At 33.7% G+C, this 25978-nt stretch overlaps 1 protein-coding gene and 1 long non-coding RNA gene across 2 annotated transcripts in view; one reads left to right on the top strand and one right to left on the bottom strand.

The window, feature by feature from the left end:
- Positions 1–25978, bottom strand: part of LOC143918240 (phosrestin-2-like) — a 112308-nt gene that overhangs the window by 39587 nt on the left and 46743 nt on the right. Inside the window, exons 2-3 of the mRNA XM_077440019.1 lie at positions 24932–25095; positions 14344–14508 (exon numbers count right to left, since the gene is read on the bottom strand). Of these exons, the coding sequence (XP_077296145.1) occupies positions 14344–14508; positions 24932–24963 (197 nt within the window). The 5' untranslated portion in view covers positions 24964–25095. The remainder of the gene's footprint in view (positions 1–14343; positions 14509–24931; positions 25096–25978) is intronic.
- On the top strand, positions 16062–22890 carry LOC143918242 (uncharacterized). Its single transcript, XR_013261104.1, has 2 exons — positions 16062–16513; positions 21260–22890. It is a non-coding gene; the product is annotated as an uncharacterized LOC143918242 (long non-coding RNA).

A 25978-nucleotide genomic window follows, 5' to 3' on the forward strand; every position in this document is an offset into this window, starting at 1 on the left:
TCAGTGGGAACTCCAGCGTATCCTTTGTTCGGGCATTTACTGAGCCCGTTAGATGAATAAGCGGTCTCCATTGTTCACCCACGAATGTATGTACTTAGACAGTGGATGCTTTCTCTCATGTTCCCGTCTTACAATATAATATTGTAACGTAGAAATTATGTGATTGGCGCTCGTGGGACGATGGTTTACTGGTGCTAATCACCTGATCTTGCATTCGCGCCAAAAGGGCCTCGGCATATAGAGAAGCCGGCCAATGGGGTCTCGCGACCCATCGACCAATAACCTCCCTGTATGGAGTGTGCCCAATGGGTATAAATATTGGGCGCTTTTGTACCGTGGATCATTCGAAGCTGGCGGGCCGACGGGTGCAGACCAATAAAGAACCTCTACTACACTACTGCGTCTTTCTCTCTGATCTTGGAAACCCCTCTTCACGTCCACGCAACAATATCGATGTGTGCTTTGTGGATGCATATAAGGGTGAATGGAGTGAGCTTATATTGAAGGTTTACTAGGTCAAGTATATTGTTTTCTTAAAGAAGGTAGATTGGCCAAAGGGTGGAAAGGAATTAAAGTAGTAACCACCAACATGGTCAACTCAAAAGATAGCGGTTCAAACTCGACCATGTCATGAGGCCCCTATAAAGGCCCTAGTATTAAGACTTTCGGCTTGTACAATTGTTTCAAGTGTAGACAAGACGTACGAACGGTAAATCGTCTCATTGAGTAGTACAACTAAATACTGCAATAAAGCTAATACGTCTATTTTTGTATCGTGTGTGGCCAAGGTCTACGAACGTTGAATCGTCGCGAAAAGTTGCACAATTAATTGAAAGACGAATCGCAATAAAGAGACAATCTATTGTAATCACGCTTTCATTTTCATGACTCAAATTATATGATACATAGCACAATCAGGGTGCATTGTATTTTACAAGAAAGATCAAACGACTATTATGACCTCGTATATAATGTCAAGAGCTCGCTGATCGATAAAATGAAATACAAAACATGAAACTAAGGTTGCAATCCATAGAAAATTTAGTTTGGTCTAATGCCTTATATAATATTTTACAATATGTGTGTGTGTGTATTATTTGATTTTCCATGTTCAAAGAATTAAAAAATTGTATGCGTGGTTAGTGATCATTTGTCGATTGTATAAACTCACTGCCAAACAAAATCACTGCCAACATACATATATGTACCTACATATGTATGTACATATAAATCTTAAATCTATCATAATCAGTTGTCTGTATTATGCTTTGGTCGATAAGCATTAGTTAAGCTACCAATACATCATTGGCCTTCACATTGTGACCGCAAGGCCTAATTCTATATACGCTTTATGTCCAAATTTTGACTAATGGGTTTTCATATATAATATGTATGTAATTCAATTTCATTGTGATAATTATTAGAATTTTTCTTTGAATATTTTAGAGAATTTCTGTCCTTATTAGCAGCACAGATCAATGATTAGGTAAGGTAAGGTTAGCATCGCGGATCAATAGTTAGCGTGTAATACTTTTAATTTTGTGGTCACTGGTTCATTCCCTGGCTATGTTGCTAGCCAGACCTTAGGTATGTGACTCCAAGGTCGATAGTTTCTTATCAGAGTATGTCTATTTATCTAATTTCATTGAAACGGTTCCAACAAATTGGCAACACTGTCCTATTTCTCACAAAATTCTAGTTTACAGTATCTTGAATTCGCTGATTAATAAAATGCTGCAAATTTGTCCATAAATGTCTCGGAAATTTTTCAGCATCTCTTAGTTTGGCGATTTATAAAATAATGCTGCAAAAATACAAATTTATCCATAGTCTATGATTTTTTTTCGAAAAGTTTTACCACTTTTGCAATATTTTTCACCCAAGCTCGATGACAAGGAGCGCTGTCGTGCATAAAAATTCTATCAGGATCAAGGACACCACCAGGCTTTATGTGAGGCACCAGACGTGTCTTTAGCACATTTAAATATTGGTCCCCATTTATGAACCCATTAACGAAATAAATGGGCTCTGGACCTTTTTTTCGTTAATGATGGCTCAAACCATTGCCTAGGGTGGATGTTTAATTGTGATATCAATACATCAGGGTAGGTAGCGTTCTTAGGGTAGGTAGCGTAGGTAGCAGGGTAGGGCTGCAACGAACAAACAAACGCCTTTGTGTCATGAACTGAAGGATACATTCATCGATCGAAGATTGCTTTGAAGATACACTAGATGCATTTCTTGCATAATGCAAAAAAAGGGTCTGATTTTTTTTGTATGGTCACGAGAAGTTACGCAATAAATTAAGGAGTAATGGGTGCGTATTAAAAAAGCATTAAGTAGATAAGGGTGCTTCCAAATAGTAAAAAAAAAGTGAAAGTTGGTAAATAAAAACGATGTCAATGAAGGTGAACTTTGGAAGTTATTATAGTTTTCTGAGTTTGTCACTATTCATTGTTAAATTAAAGTAATTGCATCTTTTTTACTTTGTTTTTTATTTGTAGTATCGTTATTTTTACTAATTTTTAATCCCATTCCAGCTTCTAAATTAACTTCCCTTTTCCATTTGCTTCCTTTCCCGGTAAGGTGTTGGGCTTCCACCTTCTCGTGGTCCTTACCGAACAGTACTTTTAAATCATCTTAAAAAGTACTGACAAAGAAGAGCCTTCAGGCATGTGGCGTTTTTGACCCTAGAGTCATTTAAGTAGAGTCGAAATTAATTATGTAAAAATGCATGTATTGTAAAAATTGTACAAAAAATTGTGCAAAATAGAGCGTACCGGCACCTCAAAACTTAGCACTACACCACTGATATTAATACACGTAATAGTAATTCATTTTAATAAGTAATAGCGAGTAGGGGCCTTCTGTCAGTTTGACATTTCTATTGTAGCAACACTGATGCATGCAGTGGCAACACATACCAACCGACGATTATTTTTATTATGATCACTAGCTGAACGCACAATAACGCGTGAAATTCCCGTTCCCGTTCCCGTTCCACAGATATTCAATTTTATATATATGTAGGTATAGATATATTTGTTGAGGTGGGCCATCCGCTGTGTGTTTGTGGTACAGCCCTGAATGGTCAGTACATTCGAGTGCGAGGTAGGCGTGGCGCGATTATTGTCACACTCGCGGCGGGATTGCTTTACTTTCGCGTCAGTAAAATAGTAATTACGAATATTATTATTAAGAGGTTTTTTTTCACAGTTATCTTCCTGGACATGCATACAACAAATCCGGAAAGTCCCATCGTAATCGGTTCAGTGATTTAGAAGCCTATTCGAGACACACAGGCAGACAGACATTCATGTTTATATACATACATACATATATAGATTAATTATTATGAATTGAATTTATGTATTTATGTGACATTATTCACCAGAGATTTATTTTTAATTATTTGCGGTTCAATCTGGGTTAGCATTTTTAGAAAAAATTACCACATACTGTTATCTAATCCACGTTATTTTTTTTCATTTAAATTACAATTCCTAGTCCTTATACCTATACAATATTCAGTTTACGTGACAGCAGAATAATTAAAAATGTTTTTTTTTTTTTTTAGGAAGCTACACACGTTGTTCAGTCATTTATATTTCACAGTGCACAGGACGATGTTGTGTGCAAAAGGTATAATAACTCCTTTGCGGGTAAAAACGTTTCTGTATATGTGCGTCTCTTTCTAGCGGTGTGAATTTTGTATGACGCGGGAACGAGATGGAGTATACGGTTGGAACAATACGGTTTTCGTAATGTTAAAAACGTGCAGCAATTAAATTATTCAAATTGTAATTTTATTTCGTGACTTGTACGTTAGCACTCGGCTTGAAGTCTTTGAAGAGTGGAACGTCAATGAATATGTGGGTGGCTCGGCTCTGAAAGGACATAATGTCAATATTTCCGAGAAATCGGGTCTGTACAATTTGCTCAATGCTGTTGAATCAAACAATGCCAAGTTGGAGAGAGCTTTATAATGTCAATTGAGTGCGAATTGAACTGGAAAATTGTGTGGAACTTTGAAAAACTTTGTTTTTCCCGCGCGAAGCTGTACTTGTATCATATTATATAGATATTCATAAAATTCTTTATGAATCTCTAGTACGTAGCATTCTAGAATTTTCTTCCATTATTATTTTTATTTATTTTTAAATATGTAGATATATAAATAAATATATGAGTGGAAATTAAGTTGACGGTTCAACCAAAAACAAATCATAATTAATTATCATTTTGATTAAAATCATTTTTTGATTCTAAGAAATAACTCCTACATACATACATACATATATAGTCAATGATTTAAGTCTAAAAATACGATTGGAGTATATTTATTGATATAAATTTTGTTTTTAAATAAATCAAAGCTATAGATTGGGAGGGGTTTGGTGCATCCGCTCTAAAATCGCCAGATTAACAGAACGGCAGCTTTAAACGTAATTCTCATTTTCTCGAATGATAGATTGCACATCAGATGACGAGTAACCTTTCGATGTGCACAGATGCAATTATTAAAATTGAGTTGGATCTTTCTGGCGAGTTTAATAAGGCAAGATTCGGAACTTATCGAATCTTCCCTTATTAAACTCGCCTGAAAGATCCAACTCAATTTTAATAATTACCATTTCAATAATTGCATCTGTGCACATCGAAAGGTTACCCGTCATCTGATGTGCAATCTATCATTCGAGAAGACGAGAATTGCATTTAAAGCAGCCGTCCGTTAATCTGTCGTTCAATTTGTCTGGCGATTTTAGAGCGGATGCACCGCATCCATTGGGAGGTTTGTTTTGCGCAATTTTTTTTCTATTTATGTATTTTTTCTATTTACATATTTTTATTTTTATTTTACATATATATACATATATACTAGGAAGGCTTGAAAAGAAGACCCTAATGCACCTTCTTGGACAATTAATTACAAAAAATGCAGCATTTTTATTATATAAATCACTGTATTTTGAAAAGCTGAAGAACACGACATTAACAATTAAATTAATGAATTAATCCATATATGGATTTTTAGACTTGTACATAATTTTTTATAAATAGTACATTTTTTTGCCAATTTTAAGCAACCGTTTCAACAATGTTCAGATAAAATTGGCAAACTCTGATAAGAAACGATCGACTTGGACTCACAAACATCCAAGTCTATCCAGCAGTATATTAAAGATTAGCCCGGGATCGAACCCAATAATCTCTTGGTATTAAACATAAACGCAACCACTGAGCTATACTGCTGGCTATAGCTGATGGAGTCCTTCTCATATGACTCATTTATTGAAGATTGAGAGAATCCTTAAACGATTTCTCAGATATCTTTATATGAAATTATGTGGTTATTATCCTTGACTATATCCTAGTGCATTCCTATTAGAAGCGTTGGGCTTCAACTCATTGGAGTCTCGCCGTGTTATGTTTCTGGGAAAGCACTTTTTTAAGCTATTAAATGGGTTAGTACACAATCCTCAGGTTCTTGATTAATTTAGGTTTTATACACCTAGTAAGTTCAGGGACCTGAGGAATTGTGATTTGTTTTCTCCTCCTGTGGCTCGCACAAATATGTTGGCAACCTCTACAATATCTAAAGCTATATATCTGCTCAAACGAGTTACTGGTGAAATTGACTTATTTAATGGAAGCTGTGTTGAACTGGTTGAATGGTTGTGGAACTACGCCCGTGGTTGATTTTATCAATTGTAAATGTCAATGATTTTTCCATCAAAATATAACAGGTAGTTATTATTATGATTAAGGTTATTATTATTGTTACGTACGCCGCGGATTAAGCGAATAGAATCCCAGAGACTATGTGACCGTTCAAGGGTTATCTGTTAACGGATTAACTAAGTGCTTGCACTTAGAACCAACGGATATCTTTTAACGGATTAACTAAGTGCTTGCACTTACTTTCAGGATTATATCTGGACTCTAAGTGCATTTAGGCTAAACAATGACCGTTATTAGTCCTTTCTCAGAATCGGTACGGGGAGACCTAATGTCGTGGGAATACATATCCGAATACGTGACTATACAATAGGTAAACAGATTAGACGTTCTGAGAGATCTACCCTTTATAAGGCGGTACGTAGGCGATATCAGGTCATTCTGGACTGAGCACTGCCAGTGCGTGTATCTCCTTAATCAGCAATACATGCTGTGAAACGACTAAAGCCTTTTACTTGGATCCTCCACCCACCCCTACGTAACATTATTATGATTGTGTGACTGGCCACCGTGATGCGTTAGATTACTCTGTAATGTCACTGTGGCTAATATGTTAAAAAATAAAATAAAATATAAATGTCTCAATTGAAGACAAATTGCAATTAATTTTCACATTAATATCAGCATAGACACCTGAGAAAAAATTGAATCAACAACATTTCTGAAAAGGGGTGGATCTGAAAATAATTGGCAATGATTATATTCAACATGTGTAAAATGTACATAGACATCAATTTCCTTTAAAGTTTAACTCCCCATTTAGAACACATCCCATCAATTACACGAATCATTCCCATATTGAAATTTCCGAACGAAGCCTATTAAGCCCCGATGGAATTTTTCCACGTTTCCTCTAATCGTATAGCCTCGACAAGGACGAAAATAAACATCGGAAGCGAAACCGAAAAAGCATTTTCCGACATGTGTGCGTACTATTCGGATTGAATGTAATAAATATCCATCTCCGTCGCCAAATTAGGACATATGCCACAGAGAAAAGGGCTCAAATTGGTGAGGCTTCTGAAACGAACCTATCGGGAAATATTTATCATTATCAATGTAGTTCCCACAATAATCAAATTCACTTTCTCACATACATGAATAACAAGTCCATTAAAATTCCTGTAAAGGGATAGTCAGATAAGATAAGGAGTGCCGGACTTTTCCCAACCGAAGAGATAAAAAAAATCATTTATATAGATCACGATTCGATCACATTAGTCAGTCATCACCATCGAGACTCCGATAGTGGTAGTCATCACCATCGAGACTCCGAGAGCGGTAGTCATTAATATCGGCCCCGCAAGTAACGGTCAGCACAGCAGCAGAACAAAGTTAATTAGTGAAACAAAGTTCTACGTATCTCATTTTAAATTCATCATAGTTCCATAATTAAATCTATAGTTTTCGAATATATCTACCAATAATATAAATGTAACATTTTTATTATGATGATAAAGAAATCTTGGTTTGTTAACCAAGTAATTTAAAAAATATATAAACTGCGTTTTGGAACATGACAATATGTACATGTAAAATATATTATGTATGTATTGCCAAATTAGGTAGAGAATACTACATTTTTAATATTATGATCTGGAATTATTATGTTTCGATTAATTTGAGTTTTTGTATTTTCAATATATTTTATGTAGCTTTGACTGTATTGTTCAAATATTGAATGAGTACAAAATCCCTAGCATTTCCCAGAAATAAAATGAATTACTATATTATTTAAGTCGTATCCAATCAATGTAAGATTGTATTTGTAATATTGTATTTGTAAATACTGTTTGTTTAATTACAATGTGCGATTTATGGAATTGTTATATGTGTTTTATAATATTTTGATTTATATTCTTCGAAATACAACGTAAAATAAAATCGGCCACTAGCTTGTAAATCAGATCTTAAGTAACGAATGCTTTTAGCGGATTGTTTTCAGTTTAAAAGAAAACATTGAATAATATAGTATTCAAAACTTCGATTCTAAATTTAAACTGTATATTTGAAAAGTGTACTTTACGAGTATATAATAGACTAATGTTGTGCCCGTTGATTTAAACGGGTATTTTAAAAAGGAATTGTTACACGAATTAAAATAAAGTTATATATTAATAGTGTTTTGCTTCGCTCGGTATTTGTAATATAAAACGCTTAAACATGGCCAATCTAATAGTAAACGTTTTATTAAATTTATTTGAATAGTTTTATTTTATTTAAATTTATTTCAATATTAATTTGTTTTTTATTAAATTGAACCAAACAAACATACATACATACAAAGTCTCTTTCTAAATTATATATTAGATATATACATAAATATAATGTAAGGTAATTTATAGGCACGCGCACGTATTAATAGTAAAATGTTGAGTGCGCGCATTACACGCTCGCCGATCCAACCAGTTCACCCGTTTGAAACGATGAATGAATGTGTGTGTGTGTGTCTTCGTGAATGTGTGTATGTGTGTACGCTCCCGCATAGCGCATCTGACACTGACGTCACCCGTTCCAAGTCAGGTTCTCAATATCAGGAGCACATGTCAGACGCACAGGTCCTCGCATCCCCGCTACCCCTCTTCCCCGCGGCTCCTCGCGACATGATCGCTCTTCACGCCACATCCCTATAACGGATGCTTAAAATACACCCATTGGTCAAAATGTATCGTCGTTGCTCTAATTGGTCAAGCGTTTTAGTCCACTTCACGCTGATTGGTTGTCCGCCTCGTTCGGGTGTATTTATTTTATTAAATAAGCACAACATATGTATACTCCTGGTATTCTAAAATTTGTTTTTTTGAAATCTCCATACTGGCGTCCACCACATGCCTATATATGTATATACATCGCATCCGTTTTTTTATGTATTATTATTATAGTTTAAAGAAATAAATTAAAAATTTTCATTTAAAAATTGAATTCATTGAGCTTTCGCCTAGTGTGAGCACTTCCACCAAGCTCCATACAACAATAATTTTCTTCGCCTCGCTTCCTTTTGCGAAAATTATAAATAGCCTTGAACTTCACCCCGAATAATCGACAAGGGACACATTCACCCTTAAAATTAAAGCTACCATTATAACACGGGATATTTTGGACCACCTAACTACATATTTTACTATCGGGACGTAAAGGTAGGCTTTATAGCGCGCACACACAAATAATAACAGGCGAACCCCATAATAACCGAGTCGCACATAAATTTATATCATTTTTAATATTCGAACATAAAAAGCAGTACGTAGCTTATTTTTTTGCGTAAAATTTCTATACGTGACTTCTCTATTTTGCCACGTAATTTATATACATATGTAGGTATACTAGTCGGAAAATTCGTTGCACGCCTTTTAAATTAGCTTCGGTTCATTTTGGAAGCAGACGACTCTATTATATTACACATAATGGATATAGTTGGCTTAATAACATATCTGGATGCTTCAAAGTTTATACATCACGTTAAAGTTTGTCTATTATCATAATATTGGGAGAATAAATATAATCTGTGGGCGAAGTCAATGTTTCGATAACTGATACAAAATTTCACTTCAGACATAAGCCATAACATATTATGTTGCAAATTGTATGTAGAAGTTTTCTTTTCTTTTTAATGTAAATATAAGAACATATAATATAATATTTTAAATGTAACTTTTTTAAATGTTCCATAAAAATGTTCAAAAAATCATACTTGAAATATGATTCTGCTTTGTTAATACTTAAGCCACTTACATATTTGAAAATAAAACGTTTTTGCTTAAATTTTTATCATACTATAGATGTTTTAATGAATTTTATTTATAATACAAGTGTATGTATACATATAGCTTGTTTATTTTTATACATTTATTATTTAAAGTGTTTTTGTTTTGAGAGATTATTGTTCCGTTGAAAAAATATTTACGCATATTAAAAATAAGCTCGGCAGTATTTTTGTCGCATTTTAAATTATTTCCCAGTTCCGACACGTTTCTCTGTTTTTAATTTGTATAAATGTAAAAGTAATCAAACTTCATTACTGCGATAAAAAAGCCGTTTAAAGGGCGTGTTGCGATCGTAATTAACTGAAATTAAATAGCGTTTTGAACAAAATCCCGCTACAATTAATCAAATTAAACGATAATGGCTCAAGATTGTCAATTGCATATTAAGTAGTCATATTTTTAATGCAAAACAGTCAAGATCTGTAAAAAAATCTTAGCTGTGGGTTTGATTTATTTATATTGAATACAAATACATCTGAAAATAAACGGAACGCACATTCGTTTTATAGTTCAATGCTGTAATATGAAAATATATAATTTTTTTGTTGTTATATAAATACCAGGAGCAGTAAAAGCTTTAGTAGAAAATCGCTTATGCTCACCTTGAGAATGTTGTTTACGTATATTTTGGGTTGTATAACCAGTTTCCAGGCATATTATCTAATAGGTTAAAAGCATGTCACGAATCGAGATGTACCTCAATTAGTCGCTAATTACTCTGAGAGAGCGATGGAAGAGTTTTCGAAACAGAAATAAAACGTGGAACATCAAAGGCTCATAAAGTCCAAATTTGGAAATTTTCATCTTCAAATAAAAGTGTATTTTTTGCATTAAAACATTATCAAACGCGAAACACGAAAAAGGCAAAATTAAATAATCAAACATTGAAGTCGAGTAAAATGAAATCCGTCTTGAAATCTAAATATATTCGGATCGGTCTCGGAAAATTCCGGTGTGGGTTTTCTTCGGAAAAACAAAACTACGGTAGACTAAATGTAAGTATGCCCACCTTTTAAGAACGTAAATATACATAGTTTGAGCGCGATGTCGTATATTTTTAGACTTTCTTTTAATGATGTCATCATTTCGACGGGTCGGTGCAAGGGTTTTCGAATGATGGCTCGCTTCATTCATTTTACAATGGAAACTTTTGCTCATGTTCTATTTATGTTTCATATATTGTGAGATAAAGGGTTCGCCTTGTGTTTGCTGAAGCTTTATCTTTAAGACAAACCGCGGTACTAGGAATTAAGATTTAATCTTTGTATCATACAACGCCATATGGAAGGTTGAATCAGAAATTAAATGCTATTTATTTAACTTTGGGTTATTCCTATGATTATATAGAATATTTTTTTTGATTTTTTAATGCTTTTTATTATTTCGAAATTATGTTCACAATATATCTTATATCTATTTTAATAGCTACTGATCTACTGATCATTTTCTATTTTATAATTTAATTTAATTTGGTTAGTAATCATAGTATTATATTATTCTAATGTTAATGTACAGCATAATAGGAAAAATAGCTCAAAAACCTATTTACAATTATTTTTATATAGAATATATAATTAATATTAATAGTACGCAGTAGTTCCATTCATGAATTCCAAAAACTTCGCATAGATACGTTTTGGATGAAAATATTAGAAAGTTTTATTATATAATAGAGCATGCTTATTCATACGAAATCCCAATAAATTCAATCGTTCAATTTCGAACCTCCAAAAATATCGACTTTCGCTGACATGTGTGCGTTATGAGTGGAGCGAAGAGACGGATGAGCTCGTAAATTCGATTTTGAAAGTTTCAAGGGGGCTCTGAAAGGTTCGTTTTGCGGGTCGTCCCAAAAGTCAAAGTGACCGGTCCATTTGTGGCCTCGGCGACCAAATTACACGGTCAAACGGAGACAATTTCGGGAAAGGGACACAAACAGCCCGGTCGATACGGTACTGTATACAATTAGAATGCGTAAACAACACTTAGCTAGCTTGGGTTGCACCCAGGGGTCTCTTTTTCGCTTTCGTTGGTATTTTTTATATTATTTTTTCCGTGTACAGCCCTACAAGTCTTCATTTAATGACAGCGAGAGAGGCTGTAGTGGTGGATGGCATCTTGAAGCGAACGGTCTTCTAATTAGTGTGCTGAGTGTGAGGTTTCGTAAGTGTCGATCTGGTTTTGGAGCTTTGGGTAAGGAATTATTAATAGGTTTTGGTTTTTCTGTTCATTTCTGTTATATGAAATGTTATAGAGTTGTATAGATAGCAAATATACATATGAACGTTTATGTGTTTTAATAAAATATAAATTCGTTTATTTTATCAAGGTAAGCCAGTTATCAATAGAATTTTTGTAATCCACAAGAATAGTCGAAATATAATTTTTCTAAGTGGAATTTTATTTAATTCTCATATAAAGACAATTTAATATATTATTCCTATTAATTCAATTCAGATTCGAGTAAATACGAGTAAATACATACTAGTACGAGATTTTAGCTCACAATTTTACCAATTTAAAATTCAGCACACTTCCAATTAACTCTTTTAAACGAATAAAAAATAGTGTGGCCAGAACATTATCCCAATAAACATGTTTCAATAGAAAATAATCAATATAAAATAGCATTAACAGTGGGAAAAAATCGTAAGTGAAAATACGTACTTTTGACTTTTGATTTGAACTGGACGACTACTTAGAGAGATTTGAAAGCTTAAAAGTACTACAAATTAAAGATAAACTACCCGAATATAGAATTCAATATTCATTTTGAACAGGAAATTGACAGATTTTGAGACATCGACCGAACAACACCAAGATATAGAAAAATGGCGCGATTTAAAAAACACATATGTCTCCGAATTTCAAGCCAATCAACATTTTTTTATTACCAGATTCGTATTTACTGGGCATAGATCTATAAGAAAAGTCATATCTCGTCTCTAAACTATTTTTCGTGTCAAACAGTTTTATTGAATGTGAAAATCGTATTGTTACATGGAAAATTATATTGATCGTATTGTTTACGATGTACAGTAATGTCTGACCATAGATATCAGGTGTTGTTTCGATTTACATTTTGAGTTATATGTAATAATTATGTATTTAATATATGTATGTAATATATAATTGGTCGATTCATAATCTGTTTAGCACAGTCGCCGCTTTGATGAAATCTATTTGGCAAGTGTGCATGATTCATTGAAATAAAATAAAATAAAAAATAAAAAAATACAGATTTAATAAAACTAACAGTTGATTGAATGCGCATTACCGCTATGGCATTTATAAACGGTTTTCCTGTCATATAAGATGTCATTTACGCTTTATGTACTATTTATAGTAAATTTGATACGTTAATTATACTTACTAAACTCGTATATGAATTTACCACTCATTTTAGAAATGAAAACGATTAAACCATTTTTATTACGCTATTTCTTTCCATAACCATTTCTTGTTCCATTAATCGCTAGTGAAGATTACACTTCAAAAGATAATAGAAGTATTTAATATATATGTAAGCATAACTTTGATGCATTGTAAGTCAATAGGTAAACTAATTTATACTGATACAAAGATATATTTTTGCTCTATTGAAACATATAGATATTGGTAATCTGAGTTTTTCCGATTTTATGGCCAACATTTCTTGGTATTGCTAACGTGAGATGAATATATGTAGTTTTATGTCAAAATAAAGGTTCGTAAATATTTTTACGTAGCGAGTGAAAGAGTTTATCTTCCACTGTTTTTGAGATTTATTTTTCTATTGACTAGATTTATGCGGTGGATTTCTTTGAGGTAGATTTATTTGAGCTCAAATTTTCCTGGATATTTTTAGGATGGGTCGATTCCCAAAAGTTTTTCTCGTACTCTGAAAACAATGCATAATTTATAGAAAACTAAAAGCTTAATTTAGTGCATATTCTCGAAAGTAACAACTACGTACATATATACATATATAAAGTGTACCTACATATTTATGAATATGTTTTATTTAAATATATATTATTTATTTTCATATATAAAATACACATGGATATGTATATTGTTTTATTTTATGAATATCTAATTACATTCATCTGAAAATTGTCAATCCAATTTTCCGCGAAGAGCGGAAAATTCAATGAGAAAATGCGTTAATTTTGAGTGTGTGCTTTTTGTTAACATTCATGCATGAAATTATCTGACGCATATTATTAGCTTTACAAAATGATTTAATATATGTAATATATGCATTTATTTCTAATATAATTCATAGTTTTAATTTTTTTCTTAATACATGTATCAAAGGTCAATGCATTATTATTAAGGAATATGTTCTTTTAAGGCTCAATTATTATTTTTTGCTGTTTTATAATTTATTAATAATACATATAACAAAGAAGATTTTACCTAACATTTATAAAAGAAGGTAATGAATGCCAACTCTACCGTTTATCTGTTTGTATTTTTTCCAAGCGTACGGTATTGGTATAAAAGGACGGATAATCCGTATTTTCATTTAATTAAAAATAGGCTTAACTGTGGTATCAGGTATTTTTAATCCGGCACAATGAAGCCGAAAGTGCAAGTGATATTATTATATAAATAAAATACGTAGCGAAAAGACGAATTGCCCGTGGGGGTCAGAGTTCAAAACGATCCAGGAAAAACTACAAAGAAAAATTTCAATTACGATTTTTACGACCACTCGACATACTTGAGTCGGCAGTCGGGTGAAAATTCTCAAGCATTTTCCGAAAAATAAACGCGAACTGTCGAAAGGCCGGTTATTAAAAATCTCCGAGAAATATTTCAGAGAGGCTTACATAAAGTTTTAACACACACTTACCTGAAAGTAAGCGTCACTTGACCGAAAACTTTCTTCGACTCCGACAAGTCCTGGTCGACGCACAAGACTCCGTACAGTTTGTCGATGACTCCATTTTCGATGACGAGGTCTCTCGAGCACAGGTACAGAGTCAGCTTGTTGTTCGGTGAGGATTTTTTGAACACCCTGTGAACAAAAGCATAGTAGGATATAAGTAAATGGAACCATTATGTTCGGCCACTCTTTGGAATTTCAATTTGCGAGTCAAGCTTTTGCTTGCTCGTAGATTTCCCCAACGGGTAGTCGTCGCACGCGATGCTCGAATCAAACGCTTTTTTACTTTCCTAAGTGACTTTTACCATCGACATGTTACGGTAAAAGCTCCAGTTGAATGATTGCTTGCTCTTGAAACAGCGGTGTGAAAAGTGAGGCTTGTGGACCGCATGTGGCCCACTAAAAGCTAGACATCTCTACCATAAACTAATGTGCGTAATCTGGGGAGCTTTCGTTTTTATTTTTTTTATTTTTACATAGATATATACCAGGAAGGCTTGACAGGAAGACCCCAATGCGCTTTCCTGGAAAATTAATTACAAACAATGCAGCATTTTATTATTACATTAATCACTGTATTGCCAGAAGCTGAAGAAGACGAAATAACAATTAATTAATTAATGGTTGTGGCTATTTGAAGGTAATATATCTGCGAATTATTGGCCATTTGCAGGTACTATATCTGCAAATTATTGGCTATTTGCAGGTACTATATCTGCGACAGGCGCAAAGCCTTCTGCTAATGAGTGTGAACTTATAATCCGAATATAATATATTGTTTTATATTTGTAAATTTCAATTTCTTCTTATATTCTATCTTATAACCTTTTCCAAATATTTTAATACTATAGTTTAATTATGCTATGTACTACATATTTTGTCATGCCTTTATTCTTTACTTTTTAATTTGTTTTCCTTATATTTATCTTTTTCATTTTTGTAAAAATCTATTATTGGACTCGGATGTTACATATATTATTTATTTACTTTTTGTTTTTTTTTTATACCTATCTCTGTACATCCTGTCTGTTGATTTTTCAATTAATAAAATAAAATAAAAATAATTTCTTACATTTAATGTATGCTAGACTTGTTTAATCAATCGTTCATTATACATGAGGCAAATAAATTTCGCACGTTATTATAATATATTTATATCATTTAGCTAGTTCGCGGCTTGTACTTGTATGTAGGTATTATACGTTGTATATGATAATAATGTTCTAACAATCAATAATATATTAATAATATAACTAATTTGGATTATATTTTTTACTCTACGTCACTTTACGAGTTCAAACTAAATTTTAAGAGGCTTAAAACAAATTTTAACAGTAAACACGCTGATAGTGACAGTTCACGCGCATGCGCAGAAAGCTTTGCGCCTGTTGCAGATATAGTACCTGCAAATAGCCAATAATTCGCAGATTACAGAATTAATCCATTGAGACTTCTATAGATTTTAGTTTTGTACATATTTTTTACAAATTGTACGTACAATAAATACAGAAGATTTGTGACAATAGAAACGATGTATTTTTGCCAAATTTGAGGAACCGTTTCAACAATGATCGGATAAAATTAGTGTTCCGACTTTTGTAATGACGTGTGGCAAACAGTCTTATTAACTGATTGTCGATTGGCATTATTGACGAGTTGGCATTAGTGTCGGCCCAAGCGGAAATACGCGACGGTCGACAGAGTCACCGAGTAGACGGCGTACGGACAGCTTGTGTTCCGTACGCTCCGCTGGCCCACCACGTGCAAATTTTACATTTCAATAAACTACATCAAACCATTATCGAAGTCTTTTCCATGATGGTCACTTCGAACCGGACACCAGTAACCTAGGCCACAACACCAAACGGACAAACCAATAGGAAAAAACGTGGTCGAGAAAAAATGGATGTCAATTAAGAAATCGGTATCGTTCCTTTGTTACTATCCATACCTTTCCAATACTAATAACATGTTTGCTTCTATTTCAGCAATATATTGATTGATGTACAGAGGTACATGACCGCGTGATTGACGCAGAAAATATATAAATAAAAACATAACCTACAAAGACGCATGGGACACAGAGGTAATCCAAAATTATCGGAACGATCACATAAACATCGTAAAGGATATTCAAGTAAGTGAATGTATTCAATCTCAGGCAATCTGTTCAAAAGGCAATCATGTGGGTAGGTCAGTTTTTAAAATATGTTTTAAAGTATAACAATTAATTAACGCGATTGTATAAAATAATATCGCGCTACGAAGGAATGTTTCATCGGTCGCATCGAATTTCGTATTAAAAGTGTAAAATCAGATGTAGTGTAAAATTAGCAAAGCACGTGGAGAATTATACTTGTAGCCCCAAAGTGGATTAAATCAAGTACATACCGGTATATTCATATCGGTAGATCTTTGTTTCTTAATGTGTGTAGAAACACCCTCCCCCCCCCCCCTTCCACGATAAATGTGGAATTATACTTGTAGCCCCAAAGTGGCTTAAACCAAGTACATACCGGTATATTCATAGCGGTAGATCTTTGTTTCTTAATGTGTGTAGAAACACCCTCCCCCCCCCCCCTTCCACGATAAATGTGGAATTATACTTGTAGCCCCAAAGTGGCTTAAACCAAGTACATACCGGTATATTCATATCGGTAGATCTTTGTTTCTTAATGTGTGTAGAAACACCCTCCCCCCCCCCCCCTTCCACGATAAATGTGGAATTACACTTGTAGCCCCAAAGTGGATTAAATCAAGTACATACCGGCATATTCATACATCGGTAGATCTCTTTGTTTCATAATGTGTGATGAAACAGTGGTGATTTAAAATAAATCACAAGACTTGTAGCCCCAAAGTGGTTTAAATCAAGCACCCACCAATTTAGGGTTGTTATTTCTTCCAAAATATGTTGGATAGATTCTGGTGATAATAGTTAAAGTAGAATATTAAGATTCACGGTTAATCATTGAATATTATTACCTTATCTCTACGAATAGTTCAATTGACAGCTATAGTAGAGAATAACTGTATTTATGAGACGAAATAGTGCAACTTTCTGAAACAAATGTCAAGTGCTGAAAACGAGGTAATAGAAGCTTCGACTTCCCAGTCGCATAAAGGTCGAAATCCAACTAGGGACGTAGAACCTATTAGAGACAGGTCAAGCTCTAGAATACATCAGACTCGAAGTCAGACTCAATCGATAAAAACATTAGCGAAAGAAAATAAAGTAGAAGTTACAATGACGTCAATAGAATTAAGGTATTCGGGCGCGTTTAAAAGACTACAGGAGAAAATAGACAGAATCTCCGAAATAAATGAAGGACAGTATCAATTTATTGAAAAAGCATACGACTATCTCCAAAAACTCCATTATGAGTATTTAGACAACATCACAGATATAGAGCAGGCGGATCAAATAGACGAAGAGTTCTACATAATCACAATGACAATTCAAAATCTTAAAGCAGCATTAGAGAGACAATCCATTCAAGATTGTAAACTGAAGGTAGAGCAAGCAACAATTAAATTTGCTAGAGATAAGTTACCGACGCTAACCATTCCCACATTTCAGGGAGATCCATCTGAATGGCAATCGTTTCAACAAGCTTTTAAGAATATAATAGGAAACAAAACGGAATATTCGAATGTCACGAAATTGCAATATTTGCATCAATCCTTAATCGGTCCCGCTTTGGCAGCTGTATCAGGTTTAGATATTAGCTCAGACAGTTACGAAATAGCTTGGAGTATTTTAGACAAGCAATATAATTTACCAAGACTTAATCTCAAAACTAGGATTAATTCACTTTGTGACTTAAAATTAATCACAAGAGAATCACATATCGAATTGAGAAATCTATTGAATCAGGTAACAGTGTGTATTAAAAACATTGAATCGTTGGGTTACGCGAGAGAAATTTTAGATCCATGGGTAACATGTTTAGTTCTAAGGAAATTACCTTTTAATATAGTAAGAGACTGGGAAATATCGCTGGTTAGCAGAGAAATGCCACCATATGAAAGTTTAGAGACATTCTTGCAGAATAGATGTAATGTATTACAATCTACTGCATCTGTAACTACGGTGAAGGAATTCCCTCATAGTCGTCAAAGAATCATGAGAACTCATGTCGCGAACAAAAACCCATCAAGTAAGGTAAACGCATGCGCATTCTGTCGAAATAATCATTTCATAGGCAAATGTGATAAATTCAAAGCAAAATCCAGTATGGAAAGAAATGAATTCGTTAAATCTAATAACATGTGTTTTAAATGTTTAAATTCATCGCATAAGATAACAAATTGCAAGTCTAACTATAATTGCTTAAGGTGCAAACAAAACCATCACACTTTGTTGCATCAGGACGATACATTTAGTTCCAATAATACGGGAAGGAAGTCAATTAATGCTCATTCTACTCATTTCTCTCAAAGGGAGATAATTTTACCGACGGTACAAGTAGACATTATAACGTCCAATGGAACGGTCGTTAAGGGTCGCACATTATTAGATTCCGGCTCACAAGTCAACTATGTTACCACATCTTTCGCTAAGAAGAATAACTTCAAGTTAGAGAAAATCTCTCAAAAAATTGTAGGTATCGCTAATCAAGAAAGTAGCATTCGTCACATCACCAAGGTGACCATAAGGTCTTCAACCACTAATTACTCAACCAAAGTGTTGTGTTTGGTATTACCAGAAATTACTGGCGAAATTCCAACTGTGAAACTGGATCAACAGTTAATTTCAATACCAGCGGGAATCAAGTTATCAGATCCCCTTTGGAATAAACCGACGCCAATCGATTTATTGCTCGGCGCCGAGATTTGCGTTCATGCTATGAAAGCAGGAACCATCCAGTTAGGAAAAGGTATGCCTATCTTAAAGGATACCGAATTCGGATGGACAATAGTTGGTCCATATCCCGAAGTAAATAATGCTCCAGGGAAGAGCCACATAGGCTTAAGTCAATTAGACAGTCACATTCAAAACTTTTGGATGATAGACCAGGTTCCTATGGTAAAACATCAATCTCTTGAGGAGAAAAGATGTGAGGAACATTTCCAAGCACACACATCACGAGATAAAAACGGTAGATTTTGTGTAGCTTTACCATATAAAAATTCCCCGGTAGTATTAGGAAGTTCATTGCACATTGCGGAGAAAAGACACAAAACTTTGGAAAGACGTTTTTTAGCCAATAATAATTTAAAAATGGAATACAATAAAGTTTTAGAAGAGTACATAAATTCAGGACATATGTCAGAGTGTGAACCTCCGGAGGCACATGAGGTTCATTGTTATTCACCTCATCACGTCGTAGTTAAGGAGTCTAGCCTTACCACTAAATATCGTGTAGTTTTTGATGCGTCCGCAAAGACAACGTCCAATATCTCACTAAATAATATTTTGATGGTGGGACCTAGTGTCCAATCAGATTTGTTAAGTTTACTACTCAACTTTCGACTCCATAAATACGTGATTACTGCGGATATTAAGCAGATGTACCGACAGATTCAAATAGCAGAGAAAAATAAAAATGTACAATTAAATCATAATTCGTTATGGTGGGACGGCCCTAGTTGGTTGAAATTAGATGAATCACGATGGCCTCGAAGACCTCCTGAGATCACAATAGATCTTCCAGAGAGAAGGGTAGTCACTAACGCTACCCTTGTGAGGGAAAATAATTAGATAGATAAATATTCTCATCTTCCAAGACTCCTTCGAGTTTTATCATATGTTCGTCGGCCACTAAGGAATAAACAATTAAACGTTAAAGAAAATAACGAACCGTCCGCTTTAGAATTAAATGATGCTTTAAATAATTTGATTAGGTTATCGCAAATGGAATCATTTCCATTGGAATATCGTTTGCTGAGCAAGGGACATCCAATTCCCAGTAGCAGTAAATTAGCTAAATTGTCCCCTCTATTCCACGAGAATTTAATTTGTGTTGGAAGTAGACTTCCTCTGGGAACAACTCTATCAACGTCACCCATTATCTTGTCAAATAAGCATAAACTTACACACATGATTGTCCGAGATGCGCACTTGAAATATATTCACTTGGGTACTCAAGCCTTACTGTCGTTATTGCGGCAGACCTATTGGCCATTGGCCGGACATAATACTGTCAAAGGAGTGGTGCGTTCATGTGTCATTTGTTTCAGAAATAAACCACTGTCACACAATAGATTAATGGGATTACTCCCGCTTGAACGTACCACTGCGAATTTTCCTTTCAGTCATGTGGGGATAGACTTCGCAGGACCTTTTCCTGTGAAGAGTGGTTGCAATAAGAATTCTAAGATAATTAAGGGTTACGTTTGTGTCTTTGTGTGTTTTTCCAGTAAGGCAGTTCACTTGGAACTTGTCGGAGACTTAACGAGTTCAAATTTCTTAAATTGTTTAAGAAGATTCGTAGCCAGACGTGGCAGGCCCAATACGATATATTCCGACAATGCTACTAATTTTGTCGGTGCAAGTCGTGAACTCGTTAATTTAGTAAAATTAATTTACGAACGTCCTCATGAGGAGAAGCTACTACGGTATGTAGCCTCCGAAGGGATTCGTTGGAAGTTTAACCCGCCAAGGGCGCCTCACATGGGAGGGCTGTGGGAAGCAGCGGTTAAATCCATGAAGATTCATTTAAACAAGGTGTTAAAGGCCACCACCTTAAATTTCGAATCATTTTGTACGGTATTGACTCAAATAGAAGCTTGCATGAATTCCCGTCCTCTTAGTCCCTTGTCTTCGGATCCACTAGACCTTTTACCCCTCACACCTGGACATTTCTTAATTGGCAGATCCTTACTCGCTCTTCCAATGGAGGTTAAATATAACACTAATGTCCATGCCAATCTGCTTCAGATACAATTGACCACAGCAGCATTTTGGAAACGTTGGTCGGCGGAATATTTACATTCTTTGCAGTTACGACACAAATGGAAGAAGGACTCGAGCAACAATCTGAGTGTGGGTCAAATGGTCCTGTTAAAGGAGGAACACATGCTGCCAACCCGATGGGTCTTGGGTCGAGTCACTAAATTGTATCCCGGACCAGATGGCAGAGTTCGAGTCGTCGACGTCTTTACTGCCAGCGGAGAGTTTCGTCGGTCCAGTCATCTAGTGGCGCCATTGCCGATTCTACCACAAGGACCACTTGACAGGAAGGAAGATCAGCAAGAGGGAGGAGAAACAGCAGCTTCAATTCCGTCAACTTCGGTAGCTTAGTTTAACCCGAAGACACTACCCCCAACTCATATTACTTATTAGATGTAATCATGAGTTTAAATCATTCAATGTTAATAGTAGTACTCCGTAATTCACTTTAATTGTGTTGTGTGTATAATTTAAGCTATTTTCATTTTAACATTCGGCAGTATATATCTCCGAATTTAATCTAATCATTTTGTCTTTATAATATAAGACTTGTCTCATGTCATCACTCGGAAGGATTATATCCGAGTTTAAAATAAACTGTTCAAATTTGACAGTTAAAATTAGATTCATGATTTGTTAATGTTAGTCTCCAAGCCACACTTAATGGAGCATCTTAAATTATTTCATGTCTACTTAATTATGACCTGCCGGGAGTCATCCGCAGGTCTTATGTTTCTTGTTATGAAAACATAAGTTAACTCTTACTGTTTATAGTATTTATGTGAATCATAGAATAAGTAAATATTATAATACTGAACATTTCGATGTTTAACGTAGAGACATCTATAATCATAGTTCGCCTTCATTTCCTGCTTGTAGGAATGAATGAATGACTTTCCAATTTACTTTTAATTTAGCAATGTTTGTGCTACTTGTTGATGAAATCAAGTTAACTTAGGAGCATTACACTCACTAATCAAGTTTAGTTGATCGGTAATAGCTGATCTGTCTTGACAACTGTAACAGTGTCAACATTGTATTGTCTAAGTTAACATCAAGATGAGGAATGCTTAAGTTTTAAACCATATACAGTCCACTCTCTCTTCTTTAAAGTAAACTTATCTTGTAATGCTTATTCACAGCTTCAAAGGAGATTTCAAAAATTTTAATGTAAATAGAAACAACATTCACCAGAGGTATACCTATAAGTTGAAATATTACTGAACCAATAAATTGATTTTATCCTCACACTGGATGAGGCAAAGGTTTCATTATTCACCCTCTATTTAATTATTTTAAGAGCTATGATTTATTGTAAACGACTCGTCAGTAATGCTGTAACTCTGTAGAATAACTGTATTGTTCAACAGTTTTCCTATGTGGGACTATGTTCCGACTTTTGTAATGACGTGTGGCAAACAGTCTTATTAACTGATTGTCGATTGGCATTATTGACGAGTTGGCATTAGTGTCGGCCCAAGCGGAAATACGCGACGGTCGACAGAGTCACCGAGTAGACGGCGTACGGACAGCTTGTGTTCCGTACGCTCCGCTGGCCCACCACGTGCAAATTTTACATTTCAATAAACTACATCAAACCATTATCGAAGTCTTTTCCAATTAGCAAACTCTGATAAGAAACGATCGATTTGGAGTCACGAATACCCCCAAATCTAACCAGCAGGATGGCAGATTGAACTCACATGATCACTTGGTGCTAAACATACATGCTACTATTAAGCCACACTGCTGGCTATATATTGTATATACATAGATGAAAATCAGTTAGATAGCAGTGGTTCAATGGCTTTGATAAAATTAAAGGATAGAGTTTGAAATTCATTTAAATGTATTCATTTCTGCAGTCAAAAAACGGTAATTGGATGATTAGTCACATTAAGATCGCCCAAAAGACAATTTTTGCCATGAAAACCGCGAATACGGAATATTTCGCACTCGAGTTCTTGTTAGTATGATAGTTAGCGTTAGTATGATGGACTTTTCAGCTGCCAGATGTTCCGTTATAGAGTTTTTAGTGACTTTTTGGCGAGCGCTTTGTGACCAATAATCACCAAACCCAAAAAACAGTTACATTATAATGTATAATGGAAAAAAGCAATAGTGGAATTCAATTTTATAGTAGAAATAAATTATGTTCAAACCGATCTATATATGTATGTAGCATGAGACTTACGTAAAATTCACCCCCCACTCAACCCACTATGGCCAATTACATTTCGTTTCAGTTTCGCATTGCATTTTGGTCAAGAAATATAAAATTGTTCGTGCGTATAGCGGTCTGTAGAATTTGACTTTTATTTTTTGCCAGTTTTGAGTTCGTGTTTCGTATTTTGAAATTTTTTTATTAATAAAATTTTAATATAAAATACGTACGTTGTTGATATTATTGATTTAACTGTATTATGCTGTATACACTAACATTAAAATAATTTAATTTATTTTAATAGTTATTGTTAGTTTAATTAGTTTAATAGATCATTGTGGCATAATATAATAACGAAAAAGAAATAAGCAAAGTAGACAATGACTGTCAGATAATAGCTATTAAAATAAACTTATAATGTATTGTAAACATAACGTATGAAAAATAAAACAGTTTTCAAAATAAAATAAATCAGTGCATGTCAATCTTTATGTAAGTTGCTAGATGCTATTTATATTAAAAATTGTTGAGGATATATAAATGAATATTCGTCACCATTTTATTTTGCGTGTGACTTTATAAATCAATATATAAATTATTTGTATTCTTTTTATTTTATATTACTGTATGTATTACTAGATGGTAATTTCATTTTGATTTTTAAATGCTTTATTATTACTAAATTATGTTCACAATACATCTCATATCTATTTTAATAGCTACTGATCTACTGACCATTTCCTATTTTACAATTTTAATTTAATTTTGTTAGTAATTATAATATGTTATTAAAACGTTAATTTACAGCATAATAGGAAAAAGAGCACAAAAACCTATTTACAATTCTATTATACTATGTAGATGGTAATAAAATAATTTATTTTTTAAATCATACTACTTCCACAAAATATTATATCAGTTTTGTGACGTTTTATAATCATTATTATACATATTTAATTTGTGTTTTAACGACTAGTTTTACCGAACCATTTTTAAAAACTATAAATATAATGTGTAAAATTGAAGGTGTTGCGATTTAAATGACCGGCATTGTATGCATGTACATATTAATAAAAAGATTAAAAAAAAACTAAATGAGACGATGATTTAGTAAAAGCGCTTAAAAGGTTGCTATTTTTATTTATTATATTGAAATATTATTTTAAGAACATGACTATTTTTATTTAGATGGCAAAAAGGTCTCATTTTATCTGGCAAATATCCATAAATATTTTTACCTGTGGGAGCATTTTATTTATACAGATATCAATATCTTTTCAAATCACGTTCGGGAACATTGTATGAAAGCCTACCTAATATATAATAATACTATAGCATGCTATAGCATGTGAGTTTACATAATGTTGTCGGGCGATATAAATTAATTCAATTAAATTCATGCCATAGAATATACATAATTGAATTCTTTCAGAGCTATGTATATTTACGTCTTATTGTTGTAGAAAATGAAAATAAAAAATTCTGTTTTGACTTACCGTTGACAATTGAGAGTGTCTGGAGCAGCCATCTCATGCAGATCTTTCCCACCCCCGAAGAGTAGAATTAAACTATTTTTTTAATTTATTTTTTAATTTCTACGTGTAGCAGGCGTTCCTACGACGCTGACGTCATTTGAATTCCACAAAGCATGTTTTTTCATCTGAAAACAACGAAAATAAAATATTATACATTATTACGTTTCTATTCTTAGCCTTTTAGATAATTCAAATGGTAAAGTTTGTATGTATTATACGTTTGTTTGAGGAATAAACAACACAATCATATGAATCAAATTTTAAATATTCATTTTAATTTATATACATTGTCCATATTTAGAAGGAAAACGGTCGATTTATTGAAGAACTTTTGAAGGACGGAGCGTCGAGAACCGGGGTCCAGTAAGACCCCAGTATTTTTAAATCAAAATACAGCTTTTTTCAATACAAATGGGTTCAATATATATTTTATTAATCATTTAATACATCAACATAAAAAAAGTTTTTGTCCTATAGCATGTTTTTGACTATTTTTGTATTAAAAAAATAACGACAAATATCGACATGCAAACGCACATAGGTAAGGCCAACAGGCGACTGCATGACTCAATAGCCACGCGCCAAAAGCGACGAAAACAATAGCTTACGAAAATATGGCTGTTTTTTTCTCTCGCATTGATTCATCGATCAACAAGAATATGCAAGCGAACAGTCAAACACAAACACATTATTTATCTGGTAACCTGCGCTCATCATTACTTTCTTAATTTGAATGTGATGAATGAGTGGAATCTTAATCTACTCTCTTCCATTTGGGCCTCGCTGTGATTTTATTTTTTATTCATATTTTGTTTTATTTTATTTTACTTTTTCTTTTTCGTTTGTATATTTTTATATACTATTTTAATTTTGTTCAGTGTAAACAAAGAATGGGATTTATGGATTTTATTTTTAATTTTTACACTTTTGTTATTTTTTTTTTCTCTCTGAATGATGTATTATTTTCCTTTTGTTACTTTTTTTTTATTATTTTATTTTATTATGTTT

Source organism: Arctopsyche grandis, chromosome 10, assembly GCF_051622035.1.
Source record: "Arctopsyche grandis isolate Sample6627 chromosome 10, ASM5162203v2, whole genome shotgun sequence".
Taxonomy (NCBI): domain Eukaryota; kingdom Metazoa; phylum Arthropoda; class Insecta; order Trichoptera; family Hydropsychidae; genus Arctopsyche; species Arctopsyche grandis.